This window comes from Myotis davidii, unplaced genomic scaffold, assembly GCF_000327345.1.
Source record: "Myotis davidii unplaced genomic scaffold, ASM32734v1 scaffold1540, whole genome shotgun sequence".
Taxonomy (NCBI): Eukaryota; Metazoa; Chordata; class Mammalia; order Chiroptera; family Vespertilionidae; genus Myotis; species Myotis davidii.
Window position 1 is genome coordinate 42,343 of NW_006292286.1, and position 18,065 is coordinate 60,407.

Here is an 18,065-nt window from a genome sequence, read left to right on the forward strand (position 1 = left end):
GGCCTGCAGCCGCAGGTGGGGAACGTTGGTTTCCTCCGTCACTGAGGCAAGCAAGCCTCATGTTAGTTTCAAGCTGCCTGGCTGCCGGCCGCCATCTTGGCTGACAGTTAATTTGCATATCTTGCTGATTAGCCAATGAAAAGGGTAGCGGTCGTACGCCAATTACCATGTTTCTCTTTTATTAGTGTAGATAATGAACTATCAGAAATGGAAACTACAAGAACAATTGTATTACAATTGTGTAAAAAAAAAAAATACCTAGGAACAAATTTAACCCAAGGAGATAAAAGACTTGTATTTGGAAAATTACAAGACACCGAAGAAAGAAATGCAGAAAATACAGTTAAATGGAAGCACATACCATGCTCATGGGTAAGAAGAATTAACATTATTAAAATGTCCTAGAGAAATCTAAAGATTCAATGCAATTCTTATCAAAATACCAATGGATTATTTCACAGAACAAATAATGGGGCTGGACTGGGTGAGACAGGATGGACATGCCCTGGAGTCAACCACCCATGGTCCCTCCCTGGCCGGCCACACCTGGGACAATGCCAGGGCTTGAAGGGCATCTGTGGAGTGAGCAGGGCCCCTCCGGCAGGTGGGGTCCCTTGGCCTGGCCTGTGGGGATCAGGCCGAAACTGGCAGTCCGACATCCCCTGAGTGCAAGAATTAACATTATTAAAATGTCCTAGAGAAATCTAAAGATTCAATGCAATTCTTATCAAAATACCAATGGATTATTTCACAGAACAAGAATAAATAGTCCAAAAATATATATGGAACCACAAAGACCCTGAGTAGCCACAGCAATGTTGAGAATGAAGAAGAAAGTTGGAGGTATCACACTACCTGATTTCACAGTATAGTATTGGCATAAAAACAGACATATAGACCAATGCAGCAGTATTGAGAGCCCATAAATAAACTCACACTTTTATAAACTAGAGGCCTGGTGCACAGATTTGTGCACAGTTCCCTCTTTGGTTCTGGGTGCATCACCCAAGAACCACAGCTGCCAAGTCACTGCAGCTCGGCAGCTCCTGCATTGAGCATCTGCCCTTTTGTGGTCAGTGCGCATCATGGCTACTGGTCTGAGGGTTGAACGGTTGAAGAGTTGGATGGTCACTTAGGTTTTTATATATATAGATTAGTATTTGACAAAGGAGGCAAGAGCATATAATGGAGCAAAGAGAGTCTGTTTAATAAATGGTGCTGGGAAAATTTGCCATGCAAAAATGAAACTAGAACACCTTCCTCATCATATACAAAAATAAACTCAAACTGCATTAAAGATTTAAATGTAAGACTCAAAACCATAAAATTCCTAGAAAAAAAACAAAGGCAGTAAAATATCTGATATTTCTCTTAGCAATCTTTTTTTCTGATATATTTTCACAGGGAAGGGAAACAAAAGAAAAATAAACAAATGAGACTACATCAAACTAAAAAGTTTTGGTACAGCAAAGGAAACAAAATGAAAAGACAACCCACTGAATGCGAGAACACATTCGCCAATGAGACCTCTGATAAAGGGTTAATATCCAAAATTTATAAGAAACTCATACAACACAACACCAAAAACACAAACAACCCAATTATTCAACGAGCAGAGCTCTTGAATAGACACTTCTCCAAAGAGGACATACAGCTGGCTAACAGACATATGAAAAGATGCTCAATGTCACCAATTGTTAGAGAAATGCAAGTTACCTGTCAGAATGGCTATTATCAATAAATGCACAAATGATAAGTGTTGGTGAAGATGTGGAGGGAAGGGAACCCTTGTGTACTGTTGGTGGAAATGCAGATTGGTGCTGCCACTGTGGAAAACAGTATAGAATTTCTTTTAAAATTCAAAAATTGAATTTCCTATGACCCAGAAATTTTACTTCTATGGATTTATACAAAGAAACCTAAAATATTAATTGGAAAGAATATATGCAACTCTATGTTCATTGCAGCATTATTTATAAGTGCCAGGATATGGAAGCAATCCAAGTGCTCATTAATAGACGAGTGGATAAAGAATGGAGGTACATATATATACAATGGAATATCATTTGGCCATAAAAAAGAATGTAATCTTACCATTTGTGACAGCATGGATGGACCTAGAGGATGAAATGCTCAGTGAAATAAGTCATTCAGAGAAAGAAAAATACATTATGATTTCACTTATTTTTGGAATCTAAAGAATAAAATAAATGAACAAACAAAACATAAACAGACTCACACGGAGAGAATGAAGAGCAGACTGAGGGTTACCAGATGGGAGAGGTGTTGGGAGATTGGGTGAAAAATGTGAAGGGATTGAGACATACACATTGGTAGATTAAGAATAGTCATAGAGATGTAAAGTTCAACATAGAGAATATAGTCAACAATATCGTAATAACTATGTATGGTGCCACGTGGGTCCTGGAAATATAGGGAGAACACTTTGTAACATATATAATTGCCTAACTACTGTGCTGTACACCTGAAGCTAATATAAAATAATATTGAATGTAAAAAAATAAAAATATTACCACACAAATAAATGTGAAATTGTGGTGAAAAATAGAGATATGGAAGATAGGCTTGAGAGAAATGAGCAAAATGAAATGGAAAATAATAGTTAAAATTTATTAGGGAAAACAGAAAATAACACTTAAAAGTTATTAGGGAAAATGGTAGATATGAAAGACAAATTTCAATTATATATATAATTTGTGCTTCTAGGAAGAGAACAGAACAAAGATATGTATTAGGAAAGCTTTCCTGTAACAAAGATAACTGTAAATCTATTGGCTTAAAGGTTAATATGCTGTCCTGGGAAAACTTCATACAGATGGATCAATATATATCATTGTCAAATAACTAGAATTTGTAAATAAAAGAAACATGCATATTGGCTAGGCCATAAAATCAAGTCCTCTATTATGTACAATATTCTCAGGTTGATTTTAAATTTCTTCATAACAACATTCAATATCTACATGGACATCAGAGAAAGAAAATGTCACTTATGAATTGTAAAACAGCCTAACTATAATTCAAGTATGCATATAATTGACAGTTTTACACATGGAAGATAGTAGGAAATATGGTTCCCATGAGCCTTCTTAAAGAAACTTCTGAGGATAGCCTGTTAACTAAGCAATGAATGAAAAAATGAATAAAAGGACTATTTTGAGAAGATAATTCATTTAAATGTATTAAACTATGACTAATCAACTATAAGAATTATGTCTGCATAATAGCATATAAGTTATATAAAATCGTCAATTCAGAAATGGTAGTAAAATAAATCAAATTTGGTAGATGTTGGGGACTGGTAGAGAGACGAGGTAAAAGCTAGGATAAGTACTGGTATGCTAATTTTTATATCATATAGTGAGTGAGGGGTCAATAGACCCTGTCCATAGCTGATAAATCAAGTATTACATAGATAAATATTTTAAGGATACAAAGGTAACAACTAGACTAAGTATGATAATAAAATTAACCAAAAAATCCCTATGTTATAATAGATGGAAGAAATAGAAACATGCTTATTTCTCATAATTTATAGTAAGGAGTTCATAAATTCTATCTAAATAGTTAAAATCTATTTTAAAATTTGGTCAACTCACCAATCTGTATCCTATGGAATATATATATTTTCTTCCAGTTTGAAAAAAATACACTTCATTATCTTTTCTCTGCTCCATGATTCTTCAAAGAGTACTGGAATGGTTCTGTGACCACATCTACCAGGTTATTTTAGTGTCTTTGGATAGTCTTCATTTAGATCTAGAGATCTGACTCTTAAATTAGCCAAGGACAAAAATCTTGATTTCACTGTACTATTGTTTTATTCCTACCAAATTCCAGTGGTTTATTTTTTCTCTCCTTTTTTTCTTTCTTCTTATCTGTCCACTGATCCAATTAACATTTGTTTAGTTTTTATTGAGTCAGATGCTGTAAAAGAATGCTGGCTAGTTATAAAGATGGTGCAGACAAGCCTCTGCCCTCAAGAAGATTAGTCTAGGGCAGAGGCCAATAACACTAACACAAATATGCTTTTAATATCAAGAGCAATCTCCCTACGCCACCCAACCCCAAGAAAAGCTAAAGTTATCTTGCTGTTCTGAAAAGGCTCTGTGAAGAAAATCGAATTTCCTCTGGGTCATGAAGAATGAATAGGTCTTCACCAGGCAGGAAAAAAAAAAAGAATGCTCCAGATAGAATAAAAAATTAAGCAAAGACACAGAAGGAATGATGATCACTTTGGTTTGATTGTAATGGGAACATACTGGAAAGTGAGGGGCTGGGTTGAAAGTAAAGTCCACTCTTCTGGTTGACTTTGTAAATACAAAGGGTTCCCTTTGAGTCTAGCAGTATCACATTTAGGTTTGGTCCCTCACCACCAGGTATCAGTCCTCTATGATACATACCCTCTTTTCTTTGCCCCCAGAAAACACCCCACATTGCCAAGAAGCACTCCAGTTGAGAAATGGATTGATGACCCCAGTGAATAGCACACAGCCTTGGTCAGTTCCCACAGGCTGCAGGCTGCCCACTCCTGGTTACAATACAGTTCTCTCAGGAGTGTTTCCCAGCCCCAACCCATGCTGTATCTCACCTTCATCTCCAGGGCCTCTGGCACCTTCTTGCCTTCCCAAGCCCAACTCCTCTTGGTGAAGTAGTTGACAGTAGCAAATTCAATCAGCGCAGAAAATACAAAGGCATAACAGACGGCTATGAACCAGTCCATGGCCGTCGCATATGCCACTTTAGGTAAGGAGTTTCTGGCACTGATACTCAGGGTGGTCATGGTAAGAACAGTGGTGACACCTGGGGAGAGAGAAGATAAGAACCCAGTTGCCAATCAAAGACACTTAGAGCATATTCAATTAGATCACCAACTTTCTACTTAAAAGGAGGAGCTATACCCACCCTCCACTCAAACATTCCCTTTAAAATAAAAACAGAGAATGTAAAAGTGGGATGGTTCTACCTAGTAACCACCCCATCCCAATTCTCACAGCAATAGGGATCTCCAGTATAACGATTCTAAAAGTTATCTTCTAGCCTCTGCTTAAACATTTCCATTGAAGAGTAGGTAACATATTTTATTGTAAGGAATAATTTTAATTAGAGAAAATTTCTCTCATGAGCTGAAATTGCCTTCTTCTAATTCCTGGTCCATTGACTGATCTCAGAGTTCTTTCTCTAGCAAGACAGGAAAGAAAAGTTTGTTCCCTCCTTTGCAGGACAAGCCTTAAAAATTTGAACAGGGTCACTATGGTTCCTCATGAATCTGTTTATCTCCAGAATGAACATAGTTCCTTCTCTTGTTTCTCCTCCCTCATTCTGGTAATTCTCTTCCAAACAGCCCAGAGCTGAGCCCAAGACTAAGGACATGGTCTGAGGTCAGTAGGCTATTCACTTCCATTATCATGGACACTATTATCCTAATAATGCAACAAACTATTGTGGAAATGATTCTTTAGTTGCATCACAGTCTAGGTCTTACTGACTGAGCTTCATGGACAACCAAAGCTATTCCAATAGTTATTCTTGTGAGTTTTTGCCAAACCAGAGCTCACTTTTAGGTCAATTGATTCTTTTTCTTGGTATTAATAACCTGAATTAAATACTTTTCTTTATTCTCTTTAAAATTATATTTATTTATTAAATTTATTGGGTTTACGTTGGCCAACATGAACATATTGGTTTCAAGTGTGTGTTTCTGGTTACAAGATCTGTATATTGTGCCATGTGCTTATCACCCAAGGTCAAATCTTCTCCTGTCACCATATATTAGGACCCCCTAATCCCCCAACCCCCTTCCATATGGCAACCACCACACCACTGTTTGTGTTCATGAGTTTCCATTTTCTATCCCACATAGGCCTGGTGTACAAAATACATTCAAAGGGGGGTCCCCTCAGCCCGGCCTGCACCCTCTCCAATCGGGACCCCTTGAGGGATGACTGACTGCCGGTTTAGGCCCGATCCCCGCCTAAACCAGCAGTCAGACATCCCTCTCACAATCCTGGACCACTAGCTCCTAATTGCTCACTTGCCTGCCTGCCTGGTTGCCCCTAACTGCCCCCCTCTGCTGGCGATTGCCCCTAACCACTCTGCCTGCCTATCTCATTGCTCCTAACCCCTCTGCCTGCCTGCCTCATCACCCCTAACCACCCCCATCCCTGCCAGCCCAGTCACCCCTAACTGCCCTCTCCTGTCAGCCTAGTTCCTCCCAACCCCCCCTCCCCAAATGCCCTCCCTTGCTGGCCTGATCACCCATAACTGCCTTCCCCTGCTGGCCATCTTGTGGCAGTCATCTTGTGCAAGGGTGTGATGGTCAATTTGCATTTGCATATTACCTCTTTTTTATATAGAATATGAGTGAAATCATATAACTCAGCTTTTTCTGACTGACTTATTTCACTTAGCACAATATTCTCAAGGTTTATCCATGTTGTTGCAAATGGCAGTATCTCACCCTTTATTAGTACATATTCTTTATCCAGTCCTCTATCACATGACACTTTGGTTGTTTTCATGTCTTGGCCACCATGAGTAATGCTACAATAAACATAGGGTTGCATATATCTTTGCGAATACATGATTTCTAGTTTTTCAGTTATATACCCAAGAGAAGTATTGCTGAGTCATATGGTAGCTCTATTTTTAATTTTTTGAGGAATCACCAGACTGCTTTTCATAGTGGTTGTACCAATCTACATTCCCACTAGCAGTGAATGAAGGTTCCCTTATATGGGTCTGTAGTTTTCATTTTTTGTGTTATCTTTGCCAGATTTTGGTATCAGGGTTACATTGGCCTCATAGAATGTGTTAAGAAGTACTGCCTCTTCTTCAATTTTTTGGAAGAGTTTGAATGTTTGGTAGAATTCACTGGTGAAGCCATCTGGTCCTGGACTTTTACTTTTTGGGAGACTTTTTATGGTTGCTTCAATTTAATCACTGCTGATTGGTCTATTTATATTTTCTAATTCTTAATGTTTTAGTCTAGGAAGGTTACTAGTATATATTTCTAGGAACTTTTTCCAGGTTATTGAATTTTGTGGCATATATTCTTTCATAATGTTCTAGTATGATCCTTTGTTTATCTGTGATGTCTGTGGTGACTTCTCTACCATTTCTGAATTTTATATGGGTCTTTTCCCTTTTTTCCTTAGTGAGTTTAGCCAGGGGTTTGTCAATTTTATAAATTTCTCAAAGAACCAGCTCTTTGTTTTATTAATTTTTTGTATAATCTTTTTGTTCTCTATTTCATTCAATTCTTCTCTAATTTTATTATTTCCTTTATTCTGCTGATTTTGAGTTGCTTTTATTCTTCTTTTTCTAGCTCTTTAAGATTTGATATTAGGTTGTTTACTTGGGATTTCTCTTGTTTCTTGAGATAGGCCTGTAATGATATAAATTTCCCTCTCATTACTGCTTTCGTCACATCACAGAAGTTTTGATATGTTGTATTGTCATTCTCACTTGTCTACATATCTTTTGATCTCATCTTTTATTTCTTCTTTGACCCAGTCATTTTTCAGTAGTATGTTGTTTAATCTCCACATACTTTTGGGCTTCTTTGCTTCGTTTTTGTAGTTGATTTCTAATTTCAAGTCATTGTGGTCAAAGAATATGTTTTGTATAACTTCAATCTTCTTTAATTTGTTGATGCTTGTTATGTGACCCAACCTATGGTCTATCCTTGAGAATGTTCCATGTGCAGTGGAGAAGAATCTAATCTAATGTTCTGTGATGAAAGGTTGTATAAATGTCTATTGTGTTCATTTGGTATAGTGATTCATTTAAGGGTGATATTTCTTTATGATTTTCTGTTTGCTTGATTTCTCTAGAGCTGTCAATAGAGTATTAAAGTCCCCAACTATGATTGTGTTTTGATCTGTTTCTCCCTTTAGTTCTGTGAGTAGTTGTTTTGTATATTTCAGTGCTCTCTGTTTGGGTGCATATATATTAAGAAGTGTTATGTTTTCATGATGTAATGCCCCTTTATCATTATAAAATGTCCATCTTTGTCTCTCCTTATCTTTGTTTTCTTTAAATCTATTTTGTCAGATGTAAGTATGGCTTTACTTGTTTTTATGTGGATGTTATTTGCTTGGTGAATCATTTTCCACCCTTTTACTTTGACTCTACCTTCGTCTTTGCAGCTTAGATGTGTCTCTTTGTAGGCAGAATATGGCTGTGTTTTGATTTTTGTTCCACTCTACTATGTGCCTCTTTATTGGTGAATTCAGACCACTTACCTTCAGGGTAATTATTGATATGAGGATTTCCTATAGCTATTTTATATTTTATTTTTTGGTAGTGTTGTGGCTCCATTGGTTCTTTTCCTTTCTGTTTCTGTCTGTTGTTTTTGTTTGATGGTATTCCATACCCTTTCCTCTGTTTCCTCTTTTTTGTAAGCTATGTGACCTGGTTTGGGGATTTTTGTGTGTGACTACCATTAGGTTTATAAAAAATAAAGTTGCATATACACCAAAGTTTTTTTTTTCTTTTGAATACATCTGATCTTCATCCTCCTTTGCCAGTTCAGACCTTTATTCCCTCCCCTTTTAAGTTTTTGTCATCACTAATTATCCCTGTTTTTGCTATAAGATTTTTGTTGATCTTACTCATAGTGTTATAACCTTATGTTCTTTGTTTCAGATAGAATAACTTCCTTGAATATTTCCTGCAATGAAGGTTTTCTGGTGATAAAATCCTTCAGATTCTGTATGTCTGGGAATGTCTTTATTCCTCCTTCGTATTTACAGGATAATTTGCTGGATATATTATTCATGGCTGGTAATTTCTCTCTTTCAGAACTTGAGTATTTTGTTCCATTGTCTTTTGGCTTGTAGAGTTTTTGCTGAGAAATCAGATGAAATTCTGATGGGTTTTCCTTTGTAGGTCACTTCCTTCTTTTCCCTGGATGCTTTGAGAATTTTTTCTTTCTCACTAATTTTTTACAGTTTTAATACCAACTGCCTTGGAGAGGATCTCTTTGGATTAAGGTAACTAGATGCTGTTTGCTTCTTGGATTCGAGGATCTAGTTCTTTCCATAGATTTGGGAAGTTCTCATCCACTATTTGTTTGAATAGACTCTGTCCCCTGCTCCATTTCTTCTTCCTCTGCAATGCATATAATTATAATATTGCTTTTTCTGATGGATTCAGATAGTTCTCATAGAAGTCTTTCATTTTTCTTTATGCTCAGGTCTCTCTTCTCCTCCCTCTGCATCATTTCTGGATTCTTACCTTCAATATCATAATTCTTTCCACTATGTGGTAAGCTCTGTTTTCTATGCTCAGTAGTTTACTCTTAATCTCCTTAATTGAATGCTTCATTTCCAGGATTTCTGTTTGGTTCTTTATAAAGTTTCAATCTCTTTGATAAAATACTCATTTTGTTCATTGATTTGTTTTCTGAGTGCACTAAATCATCTGTCTGTATTTTATCACATCTTATTGAGTATTTTCAGAACTGAATCTTGAAATCTCTGACATTTTTATTACATATTTCCATGTGTTCCAGCATGCTTTCTGGAAATTTTTCATATTCTTTCTCATCATCCTCATTACTATGGTTACTCATAGTATTTGCCGTTCTTCTTTGCCTATGCATTTATCTCTGTCTATATATTATTTTTCCAGTAGATGGCACTGAATCACAAGATTTTTTTTTACCCCTCTGATCTCCCAGTCTTGACCTCCATGGCTTTGGTAAGAGTACATCCCCACTGCTTGGGGGTGGGGTTTTGTTTTGCCCTCACTGTAATGACCTCCACAGGGTCTTCCCAAAGCCCCCCTCCTGGGGGTCATTCACAGAGGGAAATAGCAATCTTACTGCAGCAGCTATTGGTTTACAGATGCTACATCCCTGAACCTGACACCTAGGGCAACAGGAGGTGAGTTTTGGGAGTCCAAGCCACAGCAGGGCTCTGTGGTTCTGTTTCTTTGAAACACAACCACCAGTGGTACATCAATGAGAGCCGCATGGTAGAACCCTGTGCTCTGTTGACTCAGACACTGTTTGCTCCCTTGCTGCTTGCTCTGCTTGGTTGCCCCCCTCCCCTCTTCATACACCCTTCTCCTGCCACATATCTCTGTTCCTCCTGGCGAAGGAAGTACTTGCTACTACTGGCTTTCTCCTCTTTCCAGGCTGAGCCACGAGCTCCCAGCCTACAAGGTTGCTATGAGCCATCTGTGCTTTCCTGCCTTCTTGGCTCCCTATTTATTCCTGATTGCCCACATGTTTCAATGTGTGGGTCTCTTAGGCATGTGTCTGTGTTAAACAGGGATTTCTTTGTTGAATTATAGTTGGTTAACTTGTTGAAATTTCAGGGAGAGGGGCTAAGGGGTTCTCTCATGCCGCCATTCCTCTGACGTCACTCCCTATTTATTTTTTCTAATCTGTTTAAATTTTAGATATACATTTGATCTCTATAATGTTGTGGTTAACAATATAAATTTTAGAGTCAGAATGAAATATACTGAAAATCTGGCAATCCCACTTACTATTAATATGACCTTGAACAAGATGTTTTACCCCTCTCAGACTCAGTTTTATCATATGTAAATTGTGTGCAATGATACCAAACTCAGATTTGTTGGGGGATCCAGTGATGTTTGCAGAGCTCATAGCACAATATCTGGCACATGGTAATCTCTCAATAAATAGTAGCTTCTATAATTAACATCACCCCTAATTTTACTATTTTTATTAACAATAGTCTTGTCATAATTACTGACTATTTATAGAAATATGATTATAAACACATTTAAAACAATATTATAATATTTTTATAATTGATAGCAGTAGTAGAAGTCAGAAGTCCTGAGTTCTGTCACTTACTTGCTTTTTATCTTAGGTAATTATCTTAATTTCCTTGTGCCTTTATTCTCTCCTATGAATAGTCCCTATATTCTCCATCCCCCAGAATGGTGATGAGGCAGTTGCTGTAATCCAAAGTCATCCAGACTTAGGGAAGGGAGAATAGTCAAAACCTTTGTGTTGGTATGCTCAAGAGCATGGAAATGTAAACCTCATGAACTAGATCAAATAGAGCATGGAAAGAAGTCCAAATGGGGTGAGCTATGTTATATATAAAAAGAAAGTAGATAAGTCCTATTAACTCCACCAGAAAGTTAGCCATGTGTACTGCAGCCTCTGGGGCTTCCTCTCATACCTTGCCTCCTTGATCACCTTGCTAATATTTGCTACACAAATGAAAATCCATACTGCAAGAGATAGTACAGTTTAAACAGAGATACCCTAAAGGAGCAACTTTGAACAAATTAGGCAGAGTCATCCTTTCAGGAATCAGCCACATAGCTAGTACATATTAACAAACTATCTGAATTTATAGCCTTATAAGCTCTGAGAATGGATCCAAGATTCAGTAACTCACCACAACAAGCAATGAGTAATTCATGGGAGAAACAAGTTACCTCATTTATGATTATCACTTTATGCAGTTGTCCACTCTTGACATATTCACAGCACTATGCCAATGGATGGATAGAAAAACTCTGAAACATAAGTGTTTCTGTGCCATATCTCAGTAGAGACTTTTAGAGCTCTGGCCTCTAGGTCTTAATTAGAACTGTCATCTTGTAAAGTGCTCTTAGCTACTCAAAGCTGTTAGCATCCTCAGTAAAGCATTTGGTATACTTAATGGATGGACAAAGAGGTATGGCATTTTAAAAGAGATACAGGCCTGTCACCCAGTGCTTCTCTTTCAAGACTCTTCTAGAAAGGTTTTTGTGACTGCCCTGCCTCACTTCCTTTGAGCACTTCTAAAAGTGTAGTATACTTCTTCAATAACAAGTCTGTTACAGCAAACCATGAGTTGCATGAGAGTAAGGACCATGGATAATGTCACTATTTTCTCAAACCTGAACACAATGGAGTAGTCCCCTAGTTCAACCATCACCAACTGGTGGTCTGTGGACCACTGGTGGTCCATGAGGTCTGAAAGTTTGGTGACCACTGCACCTAGTTCATGTGTAATGAGTGGAACTGCTCTTCTCAGCCTATAGCCCATGGAATGCACCACATTTGCTTCTGTCATAGTGAATAATATACTTTTTAATAGTAACTATAGGTTGTTATTATCCTATATAATAAAAGGCTCATATGAAAATCAACCAAATGGTGGAATGACTGGTCACTATGATACGCACTGACCACCAGGGGGCAGATGTTCAATGTAGGAGCTGCACCCTGGTGGTCAGTGTGCACCCACCAGGGGGAGCACCACTCAGCCAGAAGCCAGGCTCCTGGCTGGCGAGTGTAGCAGTAGTGGCAGGAACCTCTCCCGCCTCCACCACAGCGCTAAGGAGCAGTGAGCTGAGCAGTAAGGAGCAGTGAGCAGGCAAGCGGTAAGGAGCAAGGGGTCCCAGACTGCGAGAGGGATGACTGACGGCAGTCATCATAGACATCCCCCAAGAGGTCCCCCCCTGAGTGCATAAATTTTGTGCAGCAGGTCTCTAGTCAATAATATAGTTCTTATTCTCTTCTTTTCCCTAGCTTTAACTGTCTATTCTGTGTCTTGCAGAATTAGGTCTTAGGGATACAAAAACTAAAATGTTTCAGACTACAGTATTCAAAATGAGCACACACTCTCCCCAATAGATAATCAGAATTAATCATAATTCATAAACCTGTTGAGCTCAGATACCACCACAGGGGCAAGCATTTTTGTTAATTTATTGTCAGCCAGGTTTAATATATTTTACAAAGTGCATTACTAAATATGACCCAGTGCCCCATTCCCTTTCTACATTTTTCTCCAAAATCTTCTAACACCCCAACTCTGCTGCTCTATGACAAGCAAATTCACCTATCTTCTAACCCTCTTCTCCAAATGCGCATTCCTCTTTTGATCTTAACTGAAACCTGACTCTCCTATTGTATATACCATTTTGGTTCTCAAAAGCTGGTTGATCATTCAGAATCAAGATATCCAGTGGTAGGGGTCTATATTTTCCTTGATCTCTATTACTCCTTAGTCCAACACACAATCATAGTCATGTGATAATCTGTGCTCCTGTGATATTTCTAATACAGGTGATATCCATGTCCACTCTTTTTTTCCTTTTTATTGAATTTATTGGGGTGACACTAGTTAACAAAATTGTACAGGTTTTGGGTGCTCAATGCCACAACACATGACCTGAACACTGTATTGTGTATTCACCACCCCAAGTCAAGTATTCTTCCATCACCGTTTATCCCTATACCCTCTCTCATAAGTATCATCTATTGAGTACTTATATTACCTCAAAAGTTCCTTTGAGACCATTTCATCCCCTTCTTGGCCCCAGGTAACCACCTCATTCCTTTTTAATGCCCTGCTCTGCTTTCTTTCACTATGGATTAGATCCCCTCCCCCAGCATTTCATATAAATATCATACACTATGTACTCATTTGTGTCTGCTTTCCTCCATTCAGCATAATATTCTTTTCTTTTAAGATATATTTTTTATTATCTGGCCAGCATGGCTCAGTGGTTGAATGTAGACCTATGAACCAGGAGGTCACAGTTCAATTCCCAATCAGGGCACATGGCCGGGTTGTGGGCTCGATCCCTAGTGGGAGCATGCAGGAGGCAGCGATCAATGATTCTCTCTCATCATTGATGTTTCTATCTCTCTCTCCCTCTCCCTTCCTCTCTGATAAAAATGCATTTTAAAATATAGATATATTTTTACTAATAAAAATATATTGATATAATAGTATCAGCTCATGTGATTAACACTCCAGGTTTTAGTTCCTTATACTATATGAGTCCCTGAGTATTTCCTTTAATTTCTTATGAGCTCAGATATTTTTTAAAAAGGATGGTTCCTATGTTTCACTAGCTTTTCTAGGATTTGTAAAGAAAGATTTTTTAGGATATTTAATTTGTTATATTTTCAAAAATGGGCACCTTTAATCTACTCCTATATAGATTCTGCTCCCCCCATTTCACTAGAACTATTCTTTTCAAAATCACTAACAACCAATCATATCATCATGCTCAACATACAGTTTCTATCTGCATGTTACCTAAACACACAATAGAATTCATCCCAGGTGATTATTCCCTGCTTCTTGAAACACTCTTCTTCTCTTGATTTCTATAATACTACACCCTTCTACTTTATTTTTCCTACTTTATAGGTTACTGTTTCTTTATCCATTGCTATCTCCTTCTCTACCTGACCTAAAATACTGCTTTTTTTCTGAAACATCATTTACTACTTAAGTACACTGTATAACTTCAGAAAATTGGTAGGAAATATTGGGCATCTGTGTGGATATGCAGCATACCCAAGTATATGACTCACAGCCACCATGCCATGGAGGCAGTTTAGTAGACTAAAATAGTTAATTAATATTTATCTCCTAAAAAATCTTACAGTGCAGAAACAGAAAAATGTTATATGCTGTAATTCTCCCAGGGAAAAGTGGTAATAATATACAAGCCTTTCCCTAGACATCAGTAAATTTATATTGAAGAAAATTTCTCTGATTGTAGGTACTATTAAAAAACCTACAAACTGTATAGCCTTTATTAAATACCAGATGATTCATACTTTCAAAAAGGCTAGAGGAGAAGTAGCAAGGTTATATGTGCATACAAAAAAATGGGTTATAAAAATTCTTCCAATCCTCCTCTCTGTTTCAGTTTAGTTTCCCAACCTTCACCTTCTGGAGTCTGCTCATTAATTTCCTCTTTTTCACTAAACTCTCCAACCCTCCCCAGATCTTGGAAGAAGCCTGACTGAGACAGTAAGCACTGCAGTAACCTTACTACTTCAACACTCTTCTTATTCCCACTTCTTTGTTAAGAGTTTAGTTGTCTGAAATACCAGGATCTAATGACTCAGTTACTAATGCTGGGATAAGGTGTTGCTCCCATTATCTCCAGTAATGGTTCTTCTACCTTCTCACACGTACTCTGAGTGCCCATCATAACACTTTGAAAATGTCTCCCCCCCGCTTCATTCTCTGTAAAATGACACTCACCAAAGACTGTGCGAGCCGGAACAGACTCTCTGTTCAGCCAGAAAGACACTTGTGACAGAATGACAGTCATAATGCATGGCAAGTAGGTCTGGATCACAAAGTAGCCAATTTTTCTCTTGAGGTGGAAGTGGGTTGTCATGACAACATATTCTCCTGGAAAGAAAGTAAAATTAGGTGGTATGTAACCGAACAAACATTGGATTGAGGTGGCTTCCAATTCAGTTCACAAAGCTCCTTAACCTTATATTCAAAACATCCTGGCACCTCCCAAATCCATGAAACCAGATCTCATGAAGTAGTGAAATAAATAAAAAATATTTTTTTAAAAAATAATTAAGATCTTACTATGTGCCAAAAAACTTTGAGTGTTTTGGGAGTATTTACTTTGCACCCTTCCAACAACCCTGTAAGGAAGGTACTAATTATTATCCTTTGTTAAATTCAATAGTTAATTATAGCTCTTACTGGATTTGTCTGAAGCATTTTACACAGTCGAGCCCTCCATCCTCCTGGAATGACTCTCTTCAAGGAATTTCTAGGCCATGATGCTCTTCTGGTTTTCCCCCTACCTCATTACTTCTCCAGTCTCCTTTGCTGATTCCTTCACATTTCTAAACACTCGAGGATGTCAGGACTTGTACTCTTTTCTGTCTCAATCACTGCCTTTGCTGTCTCAGTCTGTGTCTTTAAATAATACATCAAACTCTGACAATCCCCAATGTATATCTTCTTAGTGGGCTTCCTTACTTGTTATGAGTTGAATTGTGTCTCCTGGAAAGAGATGGTAAAGTCCTAACCCTGAGTACCTAATAATGTGACCTTCTTTAGAAATAGGGTTGTTGCAGATATAATTAGTTATGATGAGGTCATACTGGAGTAGGATGGGCTGTAATACACTATGAATAATCCTATATAATAAAGGGCTAATATGCTAATTAGACCAAATAGCAGAATGACTGTCTGGATGACCTTCAGGACGAAGCTGGGGCTGCAAGGGCCAAGGCTGCGAGGGGCTGTAAGGGCTGAGCCCCTTGCATGAATTTTGTGCTTCGGGCCTCTAGTGCTCTTATAAAGAAAAAAACACACAGGGTGATGTTATATGACATGTGATGGCAGAGGCAGAGATTGGAGTGATAAATCCACAAGCTAGGGAATGCCAAAGACTGCAACCTCCAGAAATTAAGAGACAAAAGCACAGAACAGATTCTGCTTCAGAACCTCCAAAAGAAACAAACTCTGCCAACATGTTGTTTCAGACTTGTAGCCTCCAAAACTGAGGGATAATACATTTCTATTGTTTTAAGCCACCCAGTTTGTGGTACTTTCATACACAGACTTAGGGTTCACTACACTATTTTGGACCTAGGCATTCAATTACCTATTATACATCATATACATCATCACTTGGGGATCTAATAGGTACCTTGACCTAAGATGTCCAAGTCATAGATTTTACTCTCCCCATCTCTCACCCCCTTCAACTGGCTTGTCCAACAGATTTTCCCCATCTCAGTATATGGTAGCTCTCAGAAGCACGGGTCAAAATAAAATTCTTCTAAAAGTTAGAATAATCATTGAACTCCCTCTCTCTCTCTCTCTCTCTCTCTCTCTCTCTCTCTCTCTCTCTTTCTCTCTCTCTCTCTTTCTCCCCCTTGTACATACCTTCATGTACATACATGCATACACACACAGATACCCAATCAAACACCAAACATTGACAGTTCTTTCTCCAAATACTATATATACATAATTTGACAACTTCTCACCACCTCCACCACTACCACTCTGATCTAAGCCACTAGAGTACTATAAAAGCTTTCAAACTGGTCTTGCTTCTGTTCTTGCCCTCTTCAATGCATTCTTTGCACAGCAGCCGAAATGATCATATTGAAACGTAAGTCAGATTTGGTCTCTCTTTTGTTCAAGACTACCATCTCTCAAAGAATAAAGGCCAACTTCTCTTAAATGATCCCCAAAGATCCATCCAATCTGACTGCTCCATTATCTTTCTTGCCAGAGATTTTTATTTTTCACCTCTTTTTCTCCACCCACATTTGGCTTTAGCAGGTCTCCCAAATGAGGCAATTTCCCACTTTCCTACCCTACCCACTCCCTTCTACCTAAACTAAGTAAGCACCATCTGTTTACTCAAAGCTCAAAATACAATACATATTGTATGTGTATTCACAATCTACCTTTTTATATGAACATGAAAAATAAGGCTTATTTTTAATTTAGCAAATAATTCTCATACAAAATTATGGAATGTGTTCTTCATTATAACTTTGGAGTGTCTCTCTTTTCTTTCCCTCTGTTTATTTTCAATCTTTTTATTTGTGTCTTTGTTCCCTACTCTCTTCACTTCTTTCCTGTCTATGTCCATTTCTATTCTTTTTTCTCCCTGTCCTTCCCTTCATTCTTTTTCCACTGAGAAGGCATTGAAGATTTATTTTTAATGGCAATTGGACTTTGATTAGCATGGGAAATTTCCCCCCTTCCCCAGCTTAGGCTCATACCCCATAAACTCCTGTCTATTGACCTATATTTTATAATCTGAAATATTTAATAAATAAAATATATAGTAAATATTATTCATAAATTAGATATATTCTCTGGAAATGAAAGGCAAAGGAAGTGGACTTTGCAAAATCTTATCAAATTACCCATTTGCCTTAAATGACTGAATATATTTTATTCAATCCTTTCCTTTTATATCCTCTTTCCTTCAATTTCTGTCTTTCTATCTCTCTTTCTAAAGAATCAAAGAGGGTGACTAAGATCAGCAAAATGGTGGAATAGGACATATAGGCTCTAGTATCCAATCACAAAAATATGGACTCACAACTATCCACAGACAAGAATGCCTTTTTGAAAATACCAGAACCTAGAAGTAAGGCTGAAGTGCCCTCTTAGAGCACAAAACAAAGCATCGAACAGACTGTCAAACTACCACAGGTACCCTGGGAGAGGGTTGGGGGAGGGGGGGCGGTAAGAGATCAACCGAAAGACTTGTATGCATGCATATAAGCATAACCAATGGGCATG

The 18,065-nt window shown here is 37.9% G+C and overlaps 1 protein-coding gene across 1 annotated transcript in view; it reads right to left on the reverse strand.

Moving 5' to 3' along the window:
* The window catches only part of GABRA3 (gamma-aminobutyric acid type A receptor alpha3 subunit), a 97,191-nt gene that overhangs the window by 31,560 nt on the left and 47,566 nt on the right, over window positions 1-18,065 (reverse strand). Inside the window, exons 4-5 of the mRNA XM_006765691.2 lie at window positions 15,021-15,173; window positions 4,613-4,824 (exon numbers count right to left, since the gene is read on the reverse strand). Coding sequence (XP_006765754.2) covers window positions 4,613-4,824; window positions 15,021-15,173 — 365 coding nt within the window. The remainder of the gene's footprint in view (window positions 1-4,612; window positions 4,825-15,020; window positions 15,174-18,065) is intronic.